The sequence below is a fragment of the Perognathus longimembris genome, chromosome 6 (genome assembly GCF_023159225.1).
Source record: "Perognathus longimembris pacificus isolate PPM17 chromosome 6, ASM2315922v1, whole genome shotgun sequence".
NCBI classification, from domain to species: domain Eukaryota; kingdom Metazoa; phylum Chordata; class Mammalia; order Rodentia; family Heteromyidae; genus Perognathus; species Perognathus longimembris.
The window spans coordinates 56,696,252-56,714,150 of record NC_063166.1 but is presented as its reverse complement, the minus strand read 5'-3'; the positions used below and the strand labels follow the sequence as shown (position 1 = coordinate 56,714,150).

Below are 17,899 nucleotides of genomic sequence, written 5' to 3'. Positions count from 1 at the left end.
GCGTGCACACACTCACGCCGGCGTGCACGAGCCATTCCCCCTCTCTCCCCGGGCACCTGCGGCCCGCGCACGTGTGGGTGCACACCCCTCTCCGCCACCCACCGCGCCCACCCGGTCACCTTCTGCTTAGTTGGGGCTGCCTTTGCCTGACACATGGGCGGCTGGGACCTAGCGCAGCCCACTCCTCCACCCTCGTCCCCGGTGTGTGCGTGTGTGTGTGTGTGTGTGTGTGTGTGTGTGTGTGTGTGCTAGTGTTACTTAGTTCCTCTGGACCGCAACTGGGACTTGACATTCCCGGGCTGGGGTGTCCCAGAGACAAATGCACTCAGGTTGCGGCTGCTTGGGAACCCCCCCCCCCACCCCCCGCCTGACACCCCGCATTCCTTCCTTCCTTCCCATCTCTGCTCTCCCTCTATTACGGCAAATTGACAGTGGGTCCCTATTTTGTGCGTGTTTACTCCTTAGTCCTCCCCGCTCCTCCTCCTCCCAGCCTTTCTTAGCTGCAGGGTGACTTTTGAAATGTGCAACTCTAGGGGAAAGCTACCAGGAACCTCTTGTCCACCAGAGCTGATGAGAGCCTTCTGAGGAGTCTGAATGGGGCTTTCTCCTTTGCATCCCCATTCATAGTGTGAAGTTGTTCCCAGTTAAGATGGTGTGTCACCATGAAGGATACGCAGCTCTGGTTTTGTGCATTCCTAGGTGTATCCAAATCAGTTAGATTAACAATGGTACTGATTCCTTAAGAAGTGTGTGAGATTCGGTCCCCCACCCCCTCCTTGGTTATTTCCTTTCTCCCTGTTATCAGTGACAAGGATGATAATCTGGTATACAACTTGAATCTGGCTTTTTTTTTTGCTCCTGTCCTTTTTATATCTTTTCCCTTTCTTTAGTGTGTGCGCACGCGTGTGTCTAACAAATGTAGAAAAAGTATTTACATTGCTACTGCAAGATACTTAATCCTTAACCTTTCTATGCAGGGTGACGTGGAGTAAAGTTAGTTAAAATTTCTTCTAACTACCTATTTTCTTTTAGAAAGTGACTAGGTTAAAAGTTCATCTCCTTGTAAATACTTTTAGAGCTTTCCCCCCCCCCCTTATTTTTTTCTCACTTTGTAGCGCAGGCTGGCTTCAAACTTGAGATCCTCATGATTCAGCCTCCTGAGATTACAGGTGTGCACCACCATGACCAGATGCTAATAACTTTTTAAAATAATTTTAAAAATTGTTATTGTAGAGGTAATATACAGAGAGGTTGCAGTTACGTAAGTTAGGTAATGAATACATTTCTTTTTGAACCATGCTATTAACTTTTTTAAACCTGTAGCTTTTTTAATACAAGTCCTGGCCTTTAGGAACATTATGGCCAGTAGTGGAGGTAAGAAAGGAAACCTAAAAGGACCCTTTATGTAGATAGGGTCTCCTTCCAACACTGCACCAGAAAAGGGGTGAAAAGAAATTTTAACTACCAGGAAGACTTAATCTACCTGCACTACACAACTAAAGTAACTTTTAACACATTGAAAGCTTAGCTATGTGTCATGTAATTATATATATGCATATATATATACATTATATGTGTATGTTCTTTAAATTTTTTTATTTTTAAAAATTTTAATTTGTTATAGAGGGCTTACAGTTACATAAGTCAGGTAAAGAGTACTTGGACAATTTCACCCCTTCCTTTGCATTCTCCTAGTTTTTTTCTTTCCCATCCCCACCCACAAGTTGTATAGTTCATTCTCAACTGTATGGAGTAAGTACCACTGCTGTATTTGTTTACCATTTGTCCCTCCTTTACTGTGCTTACCCTCCCAAAGACATATAGAGAAACAAATGAGACAAAAAGGAAAGAAAACAAAAACAGCAACAAAGAAAATTATATTTTAATTATGAATATGTAAAGGAATAAAAAGTTTGCTGTCAAAAATGCTGTTGAGAACAAACGTAGGTTCAGCCTTGTAGAGAGTGGTAGAGAACACTTGCCTAACATTTAGAAAGCCTTGGATTTGATCGTTAGCATTTTGGGGGAAAAGTTCAATAGTGTCTGATCTATGAAGTAGTGTAAAATTAATTCGGCTTTATTTTTATGCTAGCAATTGCTTCAGTTTTGATACATTTTCAATAAGGCTTTACCTTGAAAAAATTGTATCCATTTTTATTGATGATTTTGAAGGGTTAGCTTTATATTATTGATGATAACAAAAAATAGTGGAAGACATTGTTTTCAATAACGAGTCATTGATGAAATTAAGAAATATATTTAAGAAATATTTTTTCTGTTATATTAGGAAAACAGTGTTCCTTAAGTAACAGTGTTATAATGGTCACTTCATTGAACATCTGCACATTTGTACTGTGTGATATGCAGACATTTCAGAACTTTTTAATGTCTTGATTTTTGTCCTTCATTTTTTAAAATGGGAAATAGAAATGAATTTAATTTTTTTACATAAAGAGGCAAATGTATAAAGAAGACGGCTAACAAAATAATTTTGATTTTTCCAAGCTAGGCTACCTTTGCAGGAAGTTTAGAGGTAAAGGGAAAAGTTATGATGTGATGCTTTAAAGGGTGTCTCACATTTTGCCAGCATGTCTTTTGGATGGTTTAAGTATAAAATAACATATATTATTCCACCGAAAAGGAGCTAAGAATTTCTAGTACAACAGAGAAGCTGATAGGATGCCTGACCTTTTTCCTTTCATCCCACTGGAGAGTTGATAGCATAGTATTTTTGCAGCTGTTATTTAAATCTACAGAAAGGCTTACCCACTTCATTGAAATGTCAAGGCATTCTAGAAACATATTTTAACTCAGTGCATCATCTAGTAAGTAGATCTCTTGGCTTATAAACTTGGTTCACAGAAAAAGGATTCATTCATCTTTATGTGAAGCATTCTTTAAAATTTTATGTACTACAAGACACACAGACAGACAGACACACACACATCTCCTTGGTCTTCAGTAATTTTTTAAACAGTTCTTAAAAACACATACCTTACATTATTTATCTAATATTTTGAGCTCTAATTCAGAACTGTTCAATGTATATTTTGAGGTCAAATATTGCAATTTATCTCATTTTTTTACATTTGACCCTGTCTTTGTTCTAAGTCTTTACACTTGAACTTTTAAATAAATAGAATGACAAAATGCCAGCTTTCATTTCTATATATATCTCCTGACATTTAGAAAAAGTGAGTTGTCTTCCAATGTCTTTCAGTCTGATCAATTATATTGTAATAATTTTGAAGTAGTGAATTGAGCTTTTAAAAAATGCAGTGTTCCATTTCATTAGTCAGGTAATGAGTACATTTCTTTATCTTCCTTCATTCTCTCCTATAATTTGAGCTTTTAAAGTGGTGCTAAGGCATCTAATAATCATGTCCCCTTCTGCCTTCCAAATTTAACATTTCACCAAGACCTTATCTCGTGATAACAAATAGATGAAATTGCCTTTTAAAATCATGAAGAACATAAATGCCATGTAAGATGAAGAGCCCTAAAATAAATCCTTCATGGTCTTATGGGTCTATTTCTTTACATGCCCTTTAGGTTTTGTTCCTATTTATTCATTGTTTCAGAGATTAACTGTACAGCTTGTACTCTTTAACTTATCTTGTCTGTTGAGATCTTGTTTAGTCATTCTTAGGTGTGTTTAATTTTTCTGTGTATATCAGTTCTTTTATATTGCTTGTGACCAGGCTCAAGGGTTTTCTACCTTCAAGTAGCTTTCTTCCACAAGGCTTCATAGTGGAGTTGTAATTCTCACTTTCTTCTTTCTGTTCAGTCCCTCATAGTCTCCTGGATTTCAGGTATAAAATAATAAAACTAAGGTTCTAAGGCTATATTCAGCAATGATGATAATTGTACTAACATGGGCTGGGAATATGGCCTAGTGACATGAGTGCTTCCCTCACATAAATGAAGCTGTGGGTTTGATTCCCCAGCACCACGTATCTAGAAAATGGCCAGAAGTGGTGCTGTGGCTCAAGTGGTAGAGTGCTAGCCTTGAGCAAAAGGAAGCCAGGGACTGTGCTCAGGCCATGAGTCCAAGGCCCAGGACTGGCAAAAAAAAAAAAAAAATTACTAACATAACACTAAGAATAGTTACAATATAAATACTATTTATGTGTTCAGTACTATTTTTAGGGTCTTACATTTTGATTCTCACAACCTTAAGAGATAGGAAAGTGTATGTGGTAGTATAGGGTCAAGAACTTGGACACAGTTGCTTAAATTTGAATCCTAGTTACCATGCATACATGGTGTGAAAGTTACTTGACCACTTTGCCTTAGTCCCTTCATTTACAACTTTACTAACTTTGCTTTTTTCTTTTTATTTCTCTGGAAGCACTGGGTTTGAACTCAAGTACTTCACCACTTGAATCATGCCTGTAGCCCCCCCCCTTTTTTTTTTAGGTGTTTCTTGCTTTTTGCCTGGGCCCATCTGGACTTTGATTTTACTATTTACACTTCTTGCTACAGCTGAGATTACAAACCTGTACCATGTTCTCGCTAGCTTCAAACTTCTACCTTCCCAATTTTCACCTACTAAAGTAGGTAGAATTACAAGCATGAACCAGTGGTACCTGGCTCACTTTGTTTATTTTATGTTGCCTGTGAGGCTTGAACTCAGAGCCAAAGTGTGACCCTGAGCTCTTTTACTCAAGACTAGTACTCTAACACTTTGATCCACAGTGCCACTTCAGATTTTCTGGTGGTTAATTGGAGATAAGAGTCTCACGGACTTCCTACCCAGGCTGGCTTTGAACCACGATTCTCAGATCTCAGCCTCCTGAGTAGGATTAGAGGCATGAACCACTGGCACTGGCCTTGCTTTCTTAACAGTAGTGTTAGCCACTGGCACTGGCTTTCTTAACGGTAGTGTTAGTAACCCAATTGATAAAAGCAATGGGTTTTATAATGTAAAGTTTATTCTTTCCAATCTTCTTGTAACAGTTGGCAATATTTCCCTTCCTTGTATTTATTAAAATTCTTTTTCTTGCATTTTTCCATATCATGGGGACCTGATAACCCCAGTGACAACTAGGTTTTATTTCATTGTTCCCCATTTTGTGCCTGCTAACCTAAATGTTTTATTTTTGAAATTTAATCTTTTTCTCTTTTCCCTTATCTTCTGTCCTTTTTTTCATTTAGACTGGAAGTTTAGGTTATAATTTCCAGAATATGTTAGACTTTGTTAAGTTCTTGATTTCACTTTCTTGAATGCCCCACAGACACCTCAAATTCAATTTGTTGGCCCTTAAGTAATGTAATTTCAAATTGAATAGGTATATCTGTCTCTCTCTTTCTCTTTAAAATCTCCTAATATTGAAGAAAAATTAGATGTAGCAGTAGGAAAAATGTTTACTTTTAAAGATTTTTTGTTTATTGTGCTGACATTAATATTCTGTAGTTTGTTTTGAAGAGTCTTTTTTTTTTACAACAAAGCATTTTTTTGTGATCAGTGTCTGAGACTCTATACATCCTTCACAAATTTAATTTTACATAATCTGATACTCTCTTAAAACATAAACTTTGAACTGCTAGACTTATTTCCCTAAAACAGAAGGGCTGGTATAAATTATTTTCCAGAAATGCGGTACCATTTCACAGAACTGGTTTCTTTTTGTTTTCAAGTTTTAGAGAACTAAATTTGTATTTGTTAAAATCAAAAAGTAAGAAAGATGTTCTTTACAAATAATTTTGATCAAGTATGTGTTCAATGAAAGCAGGATAAAAAGGCTTTTCAATCTAACATTCTGCATTGTACTGTATAGTTGTTCAATACGAATGAGCTTCTGTCATTTGCTGAAAGAATGAGTAGTGGGGAACAGGATATGTTGGGAATTTCATAACAGGTAACTGAACCATTCTCTTGGGCAAATCATAGGCAGGGGCAGCTGTGCTGTAACCAAAAGGTGTTCCATAGCCTGGAGCTATATAGCCAGGAGCAGCCATAGTCCTAACATAGTCCTAACAAAGGTTCCTTGAAGAGTCTTTTTTTTAAATTGGAATTTTCTTTGTTGCTTAGGCTGGTTTTAAACTTCTGGGATAAAGTGATTCTTTCACTTTAGCCTCACGACCATGTTGTTCTTCAGCATCTCAGCTTAGTTATTATTTTATGAGTCTTAGCTTGTCATAAAGTATATTTTATTCTTAAATCCATCTACTTTTATTTTTGTCTTTTCTTTTTTGGTACTGGGGATTGAACCCAGGACGTTGTACTTTCCAGGCAAGTGCTTTGCCACTGAGCTACATCCCAGCCCAAATCCATCTACTTTTTTTTTTTTTTTGGCCAGTCCTGGGCCTTGAACTCAGGGCCTGAGCACTGTCCCTGGCTTCTTTTTGCTCAAGGCTAGCACTCTGCCACTTGAGCCACAGCGCCACTTCTGGCCATTTTCTGTATATGTGGTGCTGGGGAATCGAACCCAGGGCCTCATGTATACAAGGCAAGCACTCTTGCCACTAGGCCATATCCCCAGCCCCTCCATCTACTTTTTAAAGTATATTTTTATTATCTTTAAATAGTCATACAAAGGGGTTACCATTCAGCACATAGTAAAATGCATCTTGATTGATATCACCCCTTTTGTCATTCTCCCCCATTTCATCTATACTTCAATATCTTGTAATAAGATGAAAGAGAATCCAAGAACGAGTGAGAGTACAACTTTTAGTCTCTATGTCTTGAAGAACTTTGGTAAAGTGTATGATAAAGACAGAGTCAGGTAGCTATTAATTAAGCTTAAATTCTTCCTTTTTTGGTGGTACTGGAATTCAAACTCAGGCCTTACACTTGCCAGGCTGGCCCTCTACCCAATTAAGCTATGGCTCTGACCCTGCTTTTTGTTGTTGGTGGTGGTGGTTTTTATTATGTGACTGGTCTCGAAGTGTACTATCAAGGATTATAGGTGTGAGTCAGGGGGTCCTGGCTAGTTCTTCCCTATTTTCTTTAGATTAAAAAATAAATAGAACTTTATATTTTTTCTGTATGTTATTGGATCATCTTACATACCTACTAGAATATGCCTGTGATTATTAGTGGTCTACTTCATACGCTAAAGGCTAAACTGCTCATGATGGCACACAAGTCCTTGTACAGTTTTGTTTTTATCCTGTTTTCATCTATTTCTCACTTCTGTGATACTTTCATTCCAGATCTCTTACAGTTACATCAACCTAAACATTTCCTTATCTTTGTTAATAATGTTCTGTTATTTAAAATCTTCTTACACTTTACTGAATCCTGGCAAAATTCAATTTATTCAATACAAATAATGCGTTGTTATACATTATTCCATTGAGATTATACTTGTGAAGTACTTGGTAAATGGGGAGTTCTTTATTAATGACATTCACTATTAGTCATTTGTGATGCAATTATTTTTATAGTTTAATGTTTTAATCAAAGTATATATTTCTTTGCTATTTATTTTTTTATTTTTTCCCCAGTACTGGGGCTTGAACTCAGGGCCTCAGGATCTCCCTTTCTGCTCCAGGTTGGTAAAGCCACAGCTTTACTTTCTCACTTTGCATTTTTTTGGGAAAACTGGAGTTTGAAGTCTTTATACTTACTAGGACATACATATTTAAAGTAATCTAAAAAATTACCACAAAGAAATTACTGAATTGGAATTACATTTTCATTGTTGATGGCCTTGTAGAATTGAAGAAATACCTTGATAGCTATGTTTCTTGTGTTCATACTATTTGTCCTGCTAGGACTACCTGTCTTAGCAGTTTGTATTTTTTCATATAAATAACCATTTCTGTCTCATCCATTCCCTCTTTTTTTCCTGTAAACTCAAGATTAAGGATCACCTTTGTGTCTGCAGTCTATAAACATATTATCTTACATATAGTAGGCAATCTGTGATGTTGATTGAAAGAGCAAATGAGTTTCCTTTTTTTTTCTAGACTATCATAAGAATCGATCACTTTTGTTTTAGTTTTTCTTGATAATATGGAATTAATTTGACACATTTTAACTCTCAAATGTGAAGTCATTGGATTTACATTTTGATATTCTTCAAGATGGCATCAAGTGTTTATTTTAACATCATTAATATTTAGAATGTAAGATAATTCCCAAACTTAAAAGCTCAATACAAATGGAGATTATGCTTTTATTTTGCAAGAACGTTTACTGAAGATGACCTTAGAAGAGAGACGCAAAGAATACCTAAGGGACTATGTTCCCCTGAACACTATTCTGTCATGGAAGGAAGAAATGAAGGGCAAGAGCCAAAATGATGGTAAGTTTCTCAGAATATATATTAGGTAGAAACTGTTGCTATTTATTAATATGTTTAGCAATAAAATTGCTGGCAAAAATGGATAACATTCAGGAAAGAGGATATTTTTGTTATTTGAAATTATTGCTTTATCATTCCATTGTTCTTTTAGTTATCTATCATATGCTTTTTAAGTTTAGAAATATATATTTACATAATTTGTGTTTCTGTAGTATACCCCATTTACAATATGATACTCTATAAAAGGTATCTTTTTACTTTAAAAAAAACTTTTGTGCAGAGTTCTTGGAGCAAATGCTATTAGAAATTTGCTAATTTGTAGTGTGTATATTGAGCTTTCTTTGATTAGTTTAATATTTATTGGATTTCTTTTAGATATTTTAAGGATTTGATATAGGTAAGAGACAGTACATGGGAAGAACAGAGAAAAACCAAATAGAATTTCACATAATTTTAGAGAATATATATTTTGTATGGTGTGGTATTATGTCTACATGTACAATATTTTTATGATATATTTTCTCTCAAAAGTCTATGATTTGATGAAGATCTGGATTGCATTAGAATATAAATGAAGTTTTGAGAATTCAAAAGATATAAAAATGTTTCTAAACTTAAGTTTAACAGATATAAATATATTCATTTCAGAACTGTTGATTAATCTTAATTGGTGAATGTCAAGTTTATACAGAGAACTTTTTAGGCTACTTAGTAATTGAACTTTATGAAATGGACTTGAAACATAGTAGTTTCACAGGGTACGGTCTTAGATGGATGCAATTATACAGGGTATAGAGTATACTTTGGGCCAAATGTGGAATGAAAGACCAAGTATAGAATTTCTGGGGACAAAGTCTATGAAGAAAACAGCTCAAGTAGACCTTAGTGTATGGAGAAAGAACATGTTTAGGGTTGGGCTTTAGATAAGATTTAAAAAATTGTTTTAGAAGGGCAATGTGTGGGGTTGAGAGTGATTAGATTTTTTTATGATGTACTATCATAATGTTATATTTATTTTTCATAGTGCAAATACCAGTTAGTTTTTTATGTACTCAGTAGTAAGATAATCTCATCAGGCTTCATCTTCTTTATTACCCCATAGTTACCATGAAAATAGGGACGGTATACTCTTTTATATTCTTGGTTACCTGCCATAGTGCTTGCTGCTCAGTAGATACCCAGTAAATATTGGCTCTGTAAACTGAGTAAATGATAAACTATGTTTTCCTATTGGTATTTTTTTAGTAGAAAGTTTTTTTTAATTTTTGGAAAACATGTAGAGCTTAGTGATTTCAGGAAGCTTCTTCCTACTGATTAATACATGCTCATCAAGAAAGTTAATATGACTCTTTAAAAAAGTATTATCATCTCTAAGTAGTTCTACAAAGGGGTTACCATTCAACACTTTAGTTTACAACATATCAGTTTATCAGTACAATTCATCTTGATTGTTATTATCCCTTTTTATCATTCTTCCTTATCATTCAAATCTCACCTCTCTCATCAGTTTTCCTAGTTTCATAGGATATGCATTGAATATTATGATTGCATCCTGTCCCTCCCACTTTCCTCTCTTCATTTGTTTGACCTTCTTCCACACATCTCAAATGTCAGTTTTATGTTATTCATTTGATGGATTATGAGTTAATTTTTCTAATGAATTATACCATTTGAATTTTTCCCTAATAAACCATGCTTTGATTAACATGTTTGTGTATAGGATGTTATTTGTCCTGCTGATATTTTCATGCATTATTTCCTTTCTTTTGACCTTTCGGAAATGAAATTCTGAAAAATTAAGCCAGATGCTGTTTAATGTAGATAATAAGTACTTAGTACTTATTAATTAGGTTAACTTATTAGGTTAATTTTATTGTTGTACGTGTTCTACAGTTCCAAATTTAATAAACACTTTGATAAAGGTTTTAACTAGCTGAGACAAAGATGAGAATTCATGTGTTATATGTATTCATGACCATTGTATATTATTTTACAGTATTTAATAACTAAATGACTTCAGTTTATGTGAACATAACTTAAGTTAAATGAGTAAAAATTTCTACCCTTGAGCCTATTATGTGGATTTTAAATTCTAGGATAAGAATTTCAGAGTAGGGGCTAGGAATATGGCCTGGTGGCAAGAGTGCTTGTCTCCTATACATGAAGCCCTGGGTTCAATTCCCCAGCATCACATATATAGAAAATGGCCAGAAGTGGCGCTGTGGCTCAAGTGGCAGAGATCAGGCCCCGAGTCCAAGGCCCAGAACTGGCAAAAAAAGAAAAAGAAAAAAGAAAAGAAAGAATTTCAGAGTGTTACCATTTTAAATGTATTTATTTTGACATAATAGATTCTTTTTCTTTTACTACATTAGTGGTGTTGAGATTAAGCCCTGTATTATGATGCTAGACAAATATCATGTCAGCTGAGATATTTCCTCAGTGCATTACTGATTATTGATAATTATAATAGGTTATTCTAGTATTATATCCTGTTTAAATCTTTTACTTATTAAGTTAGTTGGTTTTCTTCATAATTAAACTTGGCTACAATCTGGTTTTCTCTGGAAGAGTTAGATTGAACAGCTTCTAAGAATTGAGAATAAATAGTATTCACTTTAAGTATGAAAACATTAAAAATTTCTATGCAATAATATTTTTCTGGAGGTGTGAGCCCTCATTTAGTCAAATATTTATGATCTAATTTAACTAGTAAAATGGAAACAAAACATGAAGTTAAACTTAAACAAAGTCATGAATCACTAAATGGCTCTGATTTTCTTCTGCTTTATTTTTGGTTCTTTCAATTACTTTTCAAATTATTTTGATATTGAATGAGTAAAATTTGTTGTGCATTGCAGCATGTGTAACTGTTATTATGTAAACTTGTATGAAATTTGTTGTTATAATAATATAGAAAGAAAAAAATAATCTCTTTATACATGTAACGATGACTTGGTATAGAGACCACATAGAGCAAAATTCCTTTTAATGTGCTTTGTAGGTCTGTAATTTTACCACATATGTGTATTTTATAGGGGTTCATTTTATTTGACAGCACTCAGGGCCTTATGCTTGCTAGGCTGACATCCCACCACTTGAGTCATAACCCATGCAATGTTGTTGAATATTTGGGATATTACTGTTATATTTTTATAAACCTAAAAATTAGGTCCTCTTTTCTTTAGCATCTCATTTGAAAAAGTCTTGATTATAGGAGGCTGTGATAGTCTAATTGTCTTGAGATTGTGTGTATGTGTGTGTGTGCGCGCTCACAGTGGTTCTGAGACTTGAACTTGGGGCCTGGGTGCTTTCTCTGAGCATTTTTGCTCAAAGCTAGTGCTCTACCACTTGAGTTCCACTTCCTGCCTTTTGGCAATTAATTGGAGATAAGAGTCTCGTGGATTTTCCTACATGGGCTGGCTTTGAACCACAAACCTCAGGTCTGAGACTCCTGAATAGCTAGGATTATAGGTATAAGTCACTAGTGCCTGGCTTTTGAGATTTTATTTTTATTTATTTATTTATTTTTGCTAGTCCTGGGGCTGTCCCTTGGTTTCTTTTTGCCCAAGGCTCATATTCCACTGTGTAAGCCACAGCCCCACTTCCTGCCTTTTCTCTTTATGTGGTGCTGAGGAATCAAACCCAGGGCTTCATGCATGCAAGGTAAGCACTAAGCCTAATTCCCAGCCCCTTGTTTTGAGATTTTTAAAAATTCTTTTGGGAAAGACTAGTCCTTGTATTTGATCATTGAATCTGTCCTTTAGCTTGTGTTCAGCTCATGTTTTTACAGAGATTTCCTCTGGAGTTTTACTCTTTGTAGTTAGTAGGATATTAGTAGTTTGTAGGGGGCATTCCTTCACATTTAAATAGAATTTGTCTAAGTTTAGAGATCATACTAAAATTAAACCTAATGTCTTCTCAGGTTTTTTTTTTCTTATTTATTGTCAAAGTGATGTTCAGAAAGGTTACAATTTCATATGTTAGGCCTTGGGTATATTTCTTGTACTGTTTGTTGCCTCCTCCCTCATTCCCTCCTCCCCCCTCTTCTCAGATTTTTATAGAGCATTTGTCTTGACTGATTTTACTAGGTTTTCATTGCTTTGCAAATACTTAAAGGCAACAATTTAAAGGAGGAAAAGTTTATTTTGCCTCAAGATTTTAGAGATTTCTTTCCAAAGTGAGCAGCTCCATTGCTTTGGTGCATAGAAGAGACAGAATATTATAGTGGTGTGTCTGTTAACAGAAAAAGGCTAATCAACTCATGACAACCTTCTTATTAGGTGACAAGAAGGGACTATGAACAAAATACCCTTCAAAAACTCTTTCCAGTGGCCTAATCCCTTCGAACAAGAATCTACCTCCAACAGTTTTTAGTACCTCCCAATAATGTCATAAAGTTATGACTCTATCAATGAATCACTGCTTCAGCTAAGAATTCAAGAACTCTACTGAATGAAATTTGAGAGAGTAGATACTCTTGTCTTTTTCATGATTTTTAGAGGAAATGATTTCAGTGCTTTTCAGTTCAGTATTAGCTGTGGGTTTGTCATATATAGCTTTTGTAATATTGGGGTAAATTCCTTTTATTTATAATTTCTTCAAGGCTTTTATCATAGTTTCATAAAAACATTAAGAAGGAAGAAAAATATAGCATCATCCATTCCATTAAACTATTGCACAGTGCTTTATTCTTTGTAATTTTGTTTTTGAATTAGTTTATGTAATGTTAGGGAGTTTCATTGTAATATTTCCATACATACACACAATATACTTTGAACATATTTACCATGTCCTACTGTACTTTTTTTTGGTGGTACTAGATATTGAACTCAGGACTCCTGCTTGCCAAGTAGGTTTTCTACCATTTAAGCTATACCTCTTGTGCTTCTCTCTGTTGATTATTTTTGAGATAGGGACTCACTTTTATTTGGGCTGCTCTCCTCTTGCTTGTGCTACCCCATTTCACTGGGATGACAGGTTTGTGTCACTGTGCCCAGCCATTGTGCTTCTTCCATAGCTGGTATAATAGGTGTGCTCCTAAGCCTGGCCATTGGTTGAGATGGAGTCTGGGAAAATTTTTGTGCTGTGGCTTGCCTTGAAATCCTGTCCCCATCTCTGCCTCCCAAGGCTAGCACTCTACCACTTGAACCATATCTCCATTTCTGTCTATTTGTTGGCTAATTGGAGATAAGGATCCCACAGAGTTGTCTGTTTGGACTGGCTATGAACCATGATCCTCAGATCTCAGCCTCCTGAGTAGCTAAAGTTACAGGCATAAGCCAACAGTGTCCAATAGTGCTAGATGTGGGCCAAAAAGCCATGTGAGAATGTGAGGTCCTTAATTTAAGCTCGAGTACTGACACACACACACACACGGAAGAGGAGGCAGGATTATTACTATCAGTTGCTGTGGCTTATGCCTGCAATTCTAGCTACTTTACAGCCTATGTATTGATACCCATAATTTTTGTACTAACAATTTACTTTCCTACTAAAAGTGTATAAGGATTGCATCCTGGCATTTTCCTCAGCTTTTGTTACTGTTTGTTTTCTTGATAATTGCAAGGATTGCTAAGGATTTTGTCCATTTCTTCTTGTATTTATTAGCCATTTGTATTTATCCTTCTGAAAATGATCTGTTCAATCCAAATGATTCCATTTATTAATTGGATTGTTTGCTCTTTTGCTATTTAATTCTTTGAGCTCTTTGTATATTCTTGAAATGAATCCTTGATCTGCTGCGTAGCTGAAGATTTTCTCCCATTCTTTGGGTTGTCTCTTGTTCTGACTATTTTTTTTTAACATTACAATGTTTACTTTCAATAAAGTATTACATCTCAATAATAAAATGAAACTCATTGAATAAAATAAAAAGTCTTTTAAATTTAGTCAGTTATTTTTCTTATATCTATTAACATATATTGAAAATATAGTTGAAATGTATTAGTATTCCTAAAATGTTTTGTCACTGAGTTTTATTTCTATGAATCATTTTCTTTTCTATCCATAGTTGTTGATGTCTGTGTCTTGTCAAAAAATATCATTTGTGTGCAGTTCAGAGAGCTGATGATACAGTATTCTCAAAAATATACACAACTTTTACCTGGAATTTTTTGAAACCACTCATACTTATTTTGGAAGAGTGAATGGTAGCATTTTCTTGATCTTACTAGATAATGTTAAAGATTTTTAGCCAATTACTAGGATTCATGTTAATTTCTCAAATGTTTATTAAATAAGTTATTGCCCAAAATGTTGAGAACAGGCCATTATCTAATTAGTTCATATACAAGAGAAAAACTATAGCCACCACCTCTCCAACAGCAATTATAATTTTAATAAGGCACCTGCTAACATCAGCGTTTTATTTTTCCTGTCTGGTGCTAGGGCTCAGGGCCTGGCAATCTCACTAAGCCCATTGATATTCTAATATTTGAGCCACAGCTCCATTTCTGGCTTTTTGCTAGTTATTAGTGATAAAGAGTCACAGATTTGCCTCCAAAAGCTGGCTTCAAACGTTGATTTTCAGATCTTAACCTCTTGAGTAGGAAGGATTATATGATAGGTGTGAATGCCTGGCACACAACTAATTTTATTTCAAAAAGACATCTTGGAAATGAAAACATTTAGCATTTTGAATACACTTTAAAATTTTGGTCTTTTGAAATCTTAATATTTTGATGGGGCTGGGAATGTGGCTTAGCGGTAGAGTGCTTTCCTAGCATGCATGAAGCCCTGGGTTCAATTCCTGACCAACACACAAACAGAAAAAGATGGAAGTGGTGCTGTGGCTCAAGAGGTAGAGTGTTAGCCTTGAGCAAAAAGAAGCCATTGACGGTGCTCAGGTCCTGAGTCCCAAGCCCCAGGACTGGCAAAAACAAAAAGAAAGAAAGAAACAAAAAACCCTTAATATATTGGGGTATTTCAGTCAGAGGCATTGAAAAAGCATTCAGAGTGTATTAGGGGACTTGGCCAAAAGATGAAATCTACATATATCTGGAATGGATGCTGGAAAAAAATTAAAAACTAAAAACACTGAGAATCTGTTCAACAAAATAATACCAGAAAACTTCCTCAACCTCAAAAAAGAGAATCTCACCCAAGAAAGGAACACAGAACTCCAAACAGATAAGACAAGAGGAGAAGCACTCCTAGATATATTGTTGTAAAATCTCTGGACTTACAAAATAAGGAATCAATTTTAACAGCAGCAAAACCAAAGAGAGTACTTTATTACAATGGAAAGATTAGAATAATGAAGATTTCTCAGTGCAAACTCTTAAGTTTAAGGTGAGCCTAGAGTGACATAATTCAAGCTCTGAATGACAGCAACTGTCAACCTAAACTAGTGTACCCAGTGAAACTATCATTCACAATTCATGATTAAAAAAAACAAAAAACAAAAGGAATTCATAAATACCAAACCAGCACCTCAAAGACTCCTAAAGAGATGCGTAGTCTCAGAAGAAGACAGTCAAAATCAAAGAAATACAGAATGAATAAATACGACTAGAGGATTAGTTTAAAAACTGGAGGACGATAGAAGCAAGTGACACAAAAACAGCAAAATGTCAGGAAACACAGCATCTATCTTGATAGTAACATTAAATGTCATCTGACTTAATTCTCCAATCAAAGACGCAGAGCAGCAACCTGGATCAAAAAATAAGATTCAACTATTTGTCTCCAGAAAGGACATCTCACTGTCAAAGAGAAGCATAAATTCTGAATGAGGGAAGGGAAAAAGACATCCCAAGCAAATGCATCCTGAAAGAAGGCAGGAGTAGCTATACTGATGTCAGGTAAAAGAGAATTCATGTTAAAATCAGCAAGGAGAGATGAAGGTCACTTCATATTTAGAAAGGAAATGAGCCATGAAGAATAAATTACCATGGTCATCTATATGAATCAAATAGTAGAGCATCCAAATGCATTAAACAAACATTTAAGACTTAGAAAAACTGATAGACCATGACACAATTATAGTGGGAGACTGTAACCCTATATGAAAGTACAGGTCAACCAAACAAAAAGCAGCAAAGGAACCTCAGAATTAAATGACAACATAACCCAAATGGACTTAATAGACATCTGCAGAGTATTTCCCCTAACAACTAACTACACAATACACATTCTTCTCAGTAGCCCATGGAACCCTGTCCAAAAGAGATTTTATTCTAGAACATTCAACAAGCCTGAGCAAAAAAAAAAAATAAATAAAAAAATAAAAAAAATTGAGTTAACTCCCAGTATCCTGTTGGATCACAGTGGAAGTAAACTATGACTCAACAGCAAAAGATACTACAGAATGTACTCAGATGTGGAGACTGAACAACATACTGTTGAATTATAGCTAGCTTAGTGAAGAAATAAAGGGAGAAATCTGAAATTTCCTGAAATCCAATTAAAATGACAGGACATCCTATCAGAATCTCTAGGATACAGCAAAAACAGTAAAAAGGAAACTTCATATTTCTAAGTGCCTACACAGAGGGAATAGATATTGCTCAAGTAAATAACCTCACAATGCAATGAAAACTTCTAGAAAAACAGAAAAAAAACAACAACAAATCCCAAGACACTAGACTGAGAGAAATAGTAACGATCAGAGCAGAAGTCAGTGAATTAAGAGACTAAGAATTACACAAAGCATTTTTCATGTGTCTATTGGCTATTTTTATTTCATCTCCAGAGAAGTCTCTTTTTAATTCTTTAGCCAACTTATTAGTGGGATAGCTGTTTCCTTGAAGATTTTTTTTGAGTTTAATTTTTTTTTTTGTTTGTTTGTTTTTGGCCAGTCCTGGGCCTTGGACTCAGGGCCTGAGCACTGTCCCTGGCTTCCTTTTGCTCAAGGCTAGCACTCTGCCACTTGAGCCACAGCGCCACTTCTGGCCGTTTTCTGTATATGTGGTGCTGGGGAATCGAACCCAGGGCCTCATGTATACGAGTCAGGCACTCTTGCCACTAGGCCATATCCCCAGCCCTGAGTTTAATTTTTTGAGCTCTATGTATATTTTAATGTGAGGCCCTTGTCTGTGGTGTATCTAGTGAAGATCTTCTCCCAATCTGGCTTTCTATTTATTTTGATAGCTATGTTCTTTGCCATGTAGATGCTCTGCAGTTTAATGTGATCCCACGTGTGCAGCCTTTCTTTGATTTGTTGTGTTTCTGGATCTTTATTTAGGAAATTTCAAACTGTAACAAGGAGCCCTAGCATATCCCCTATTCGTTCCTGTAATATTTTCACATTATCTACCTTACCTTGAGGTCTTTGATCCATTTGGAGTTGATATGATTCTGGTACAGGGTGATATATAAAGATCTAATTTCAGTTTTCTACACATGTATAGCTAATTCTCTCAGCATCATATGTTGAAGAGGCTGTCTTTCTTCTATCTGATGCTATATATAGAGCTCCCCTATGATCCAGCAATCCCACTTCTGGGCATTTACTCAAATGATCACAAACAAGGCCAAACTAAAGCTGCAAGCACAACTATATCCATTGTAGCATTATTTACCATAACTAAGATATGGAACCAATCCAGATACCCCTTAGTAGATGAATGGATCAAGAACATGTATATATACACAATGAAATTCTATGCTTCCATCAGAAAGAATGAGATCACCCATTTGTA

At 35.4% G+C, this 17,899-nt stretch overlaps 1 protein-coding gene across 2 annotated transcripts in view; it reads left to right on the top strand.

The window, feature by feature from the left end:
* Nucleotides 1-17,899, top strand: part of Macrod2 (mono-ADP ribosylhydrolase 2) — a 1,728,876-nt gene that overhangs the window by 463 nt on the left and 1,710,514 nt on the right. For both annotated transcript variants that reach the window (XM_048348774.1, XM_048348773.1), the window contains exon 2: nt 8,142-8,258. In XM_048348774.1, coding sequence (XP_048204731.1) covers nt 8,142-8,258 — 117 coding nt within the window. The remainder of the gene's footprint in view (nt 1-8,141; nt 8,259-17,899) is intronic.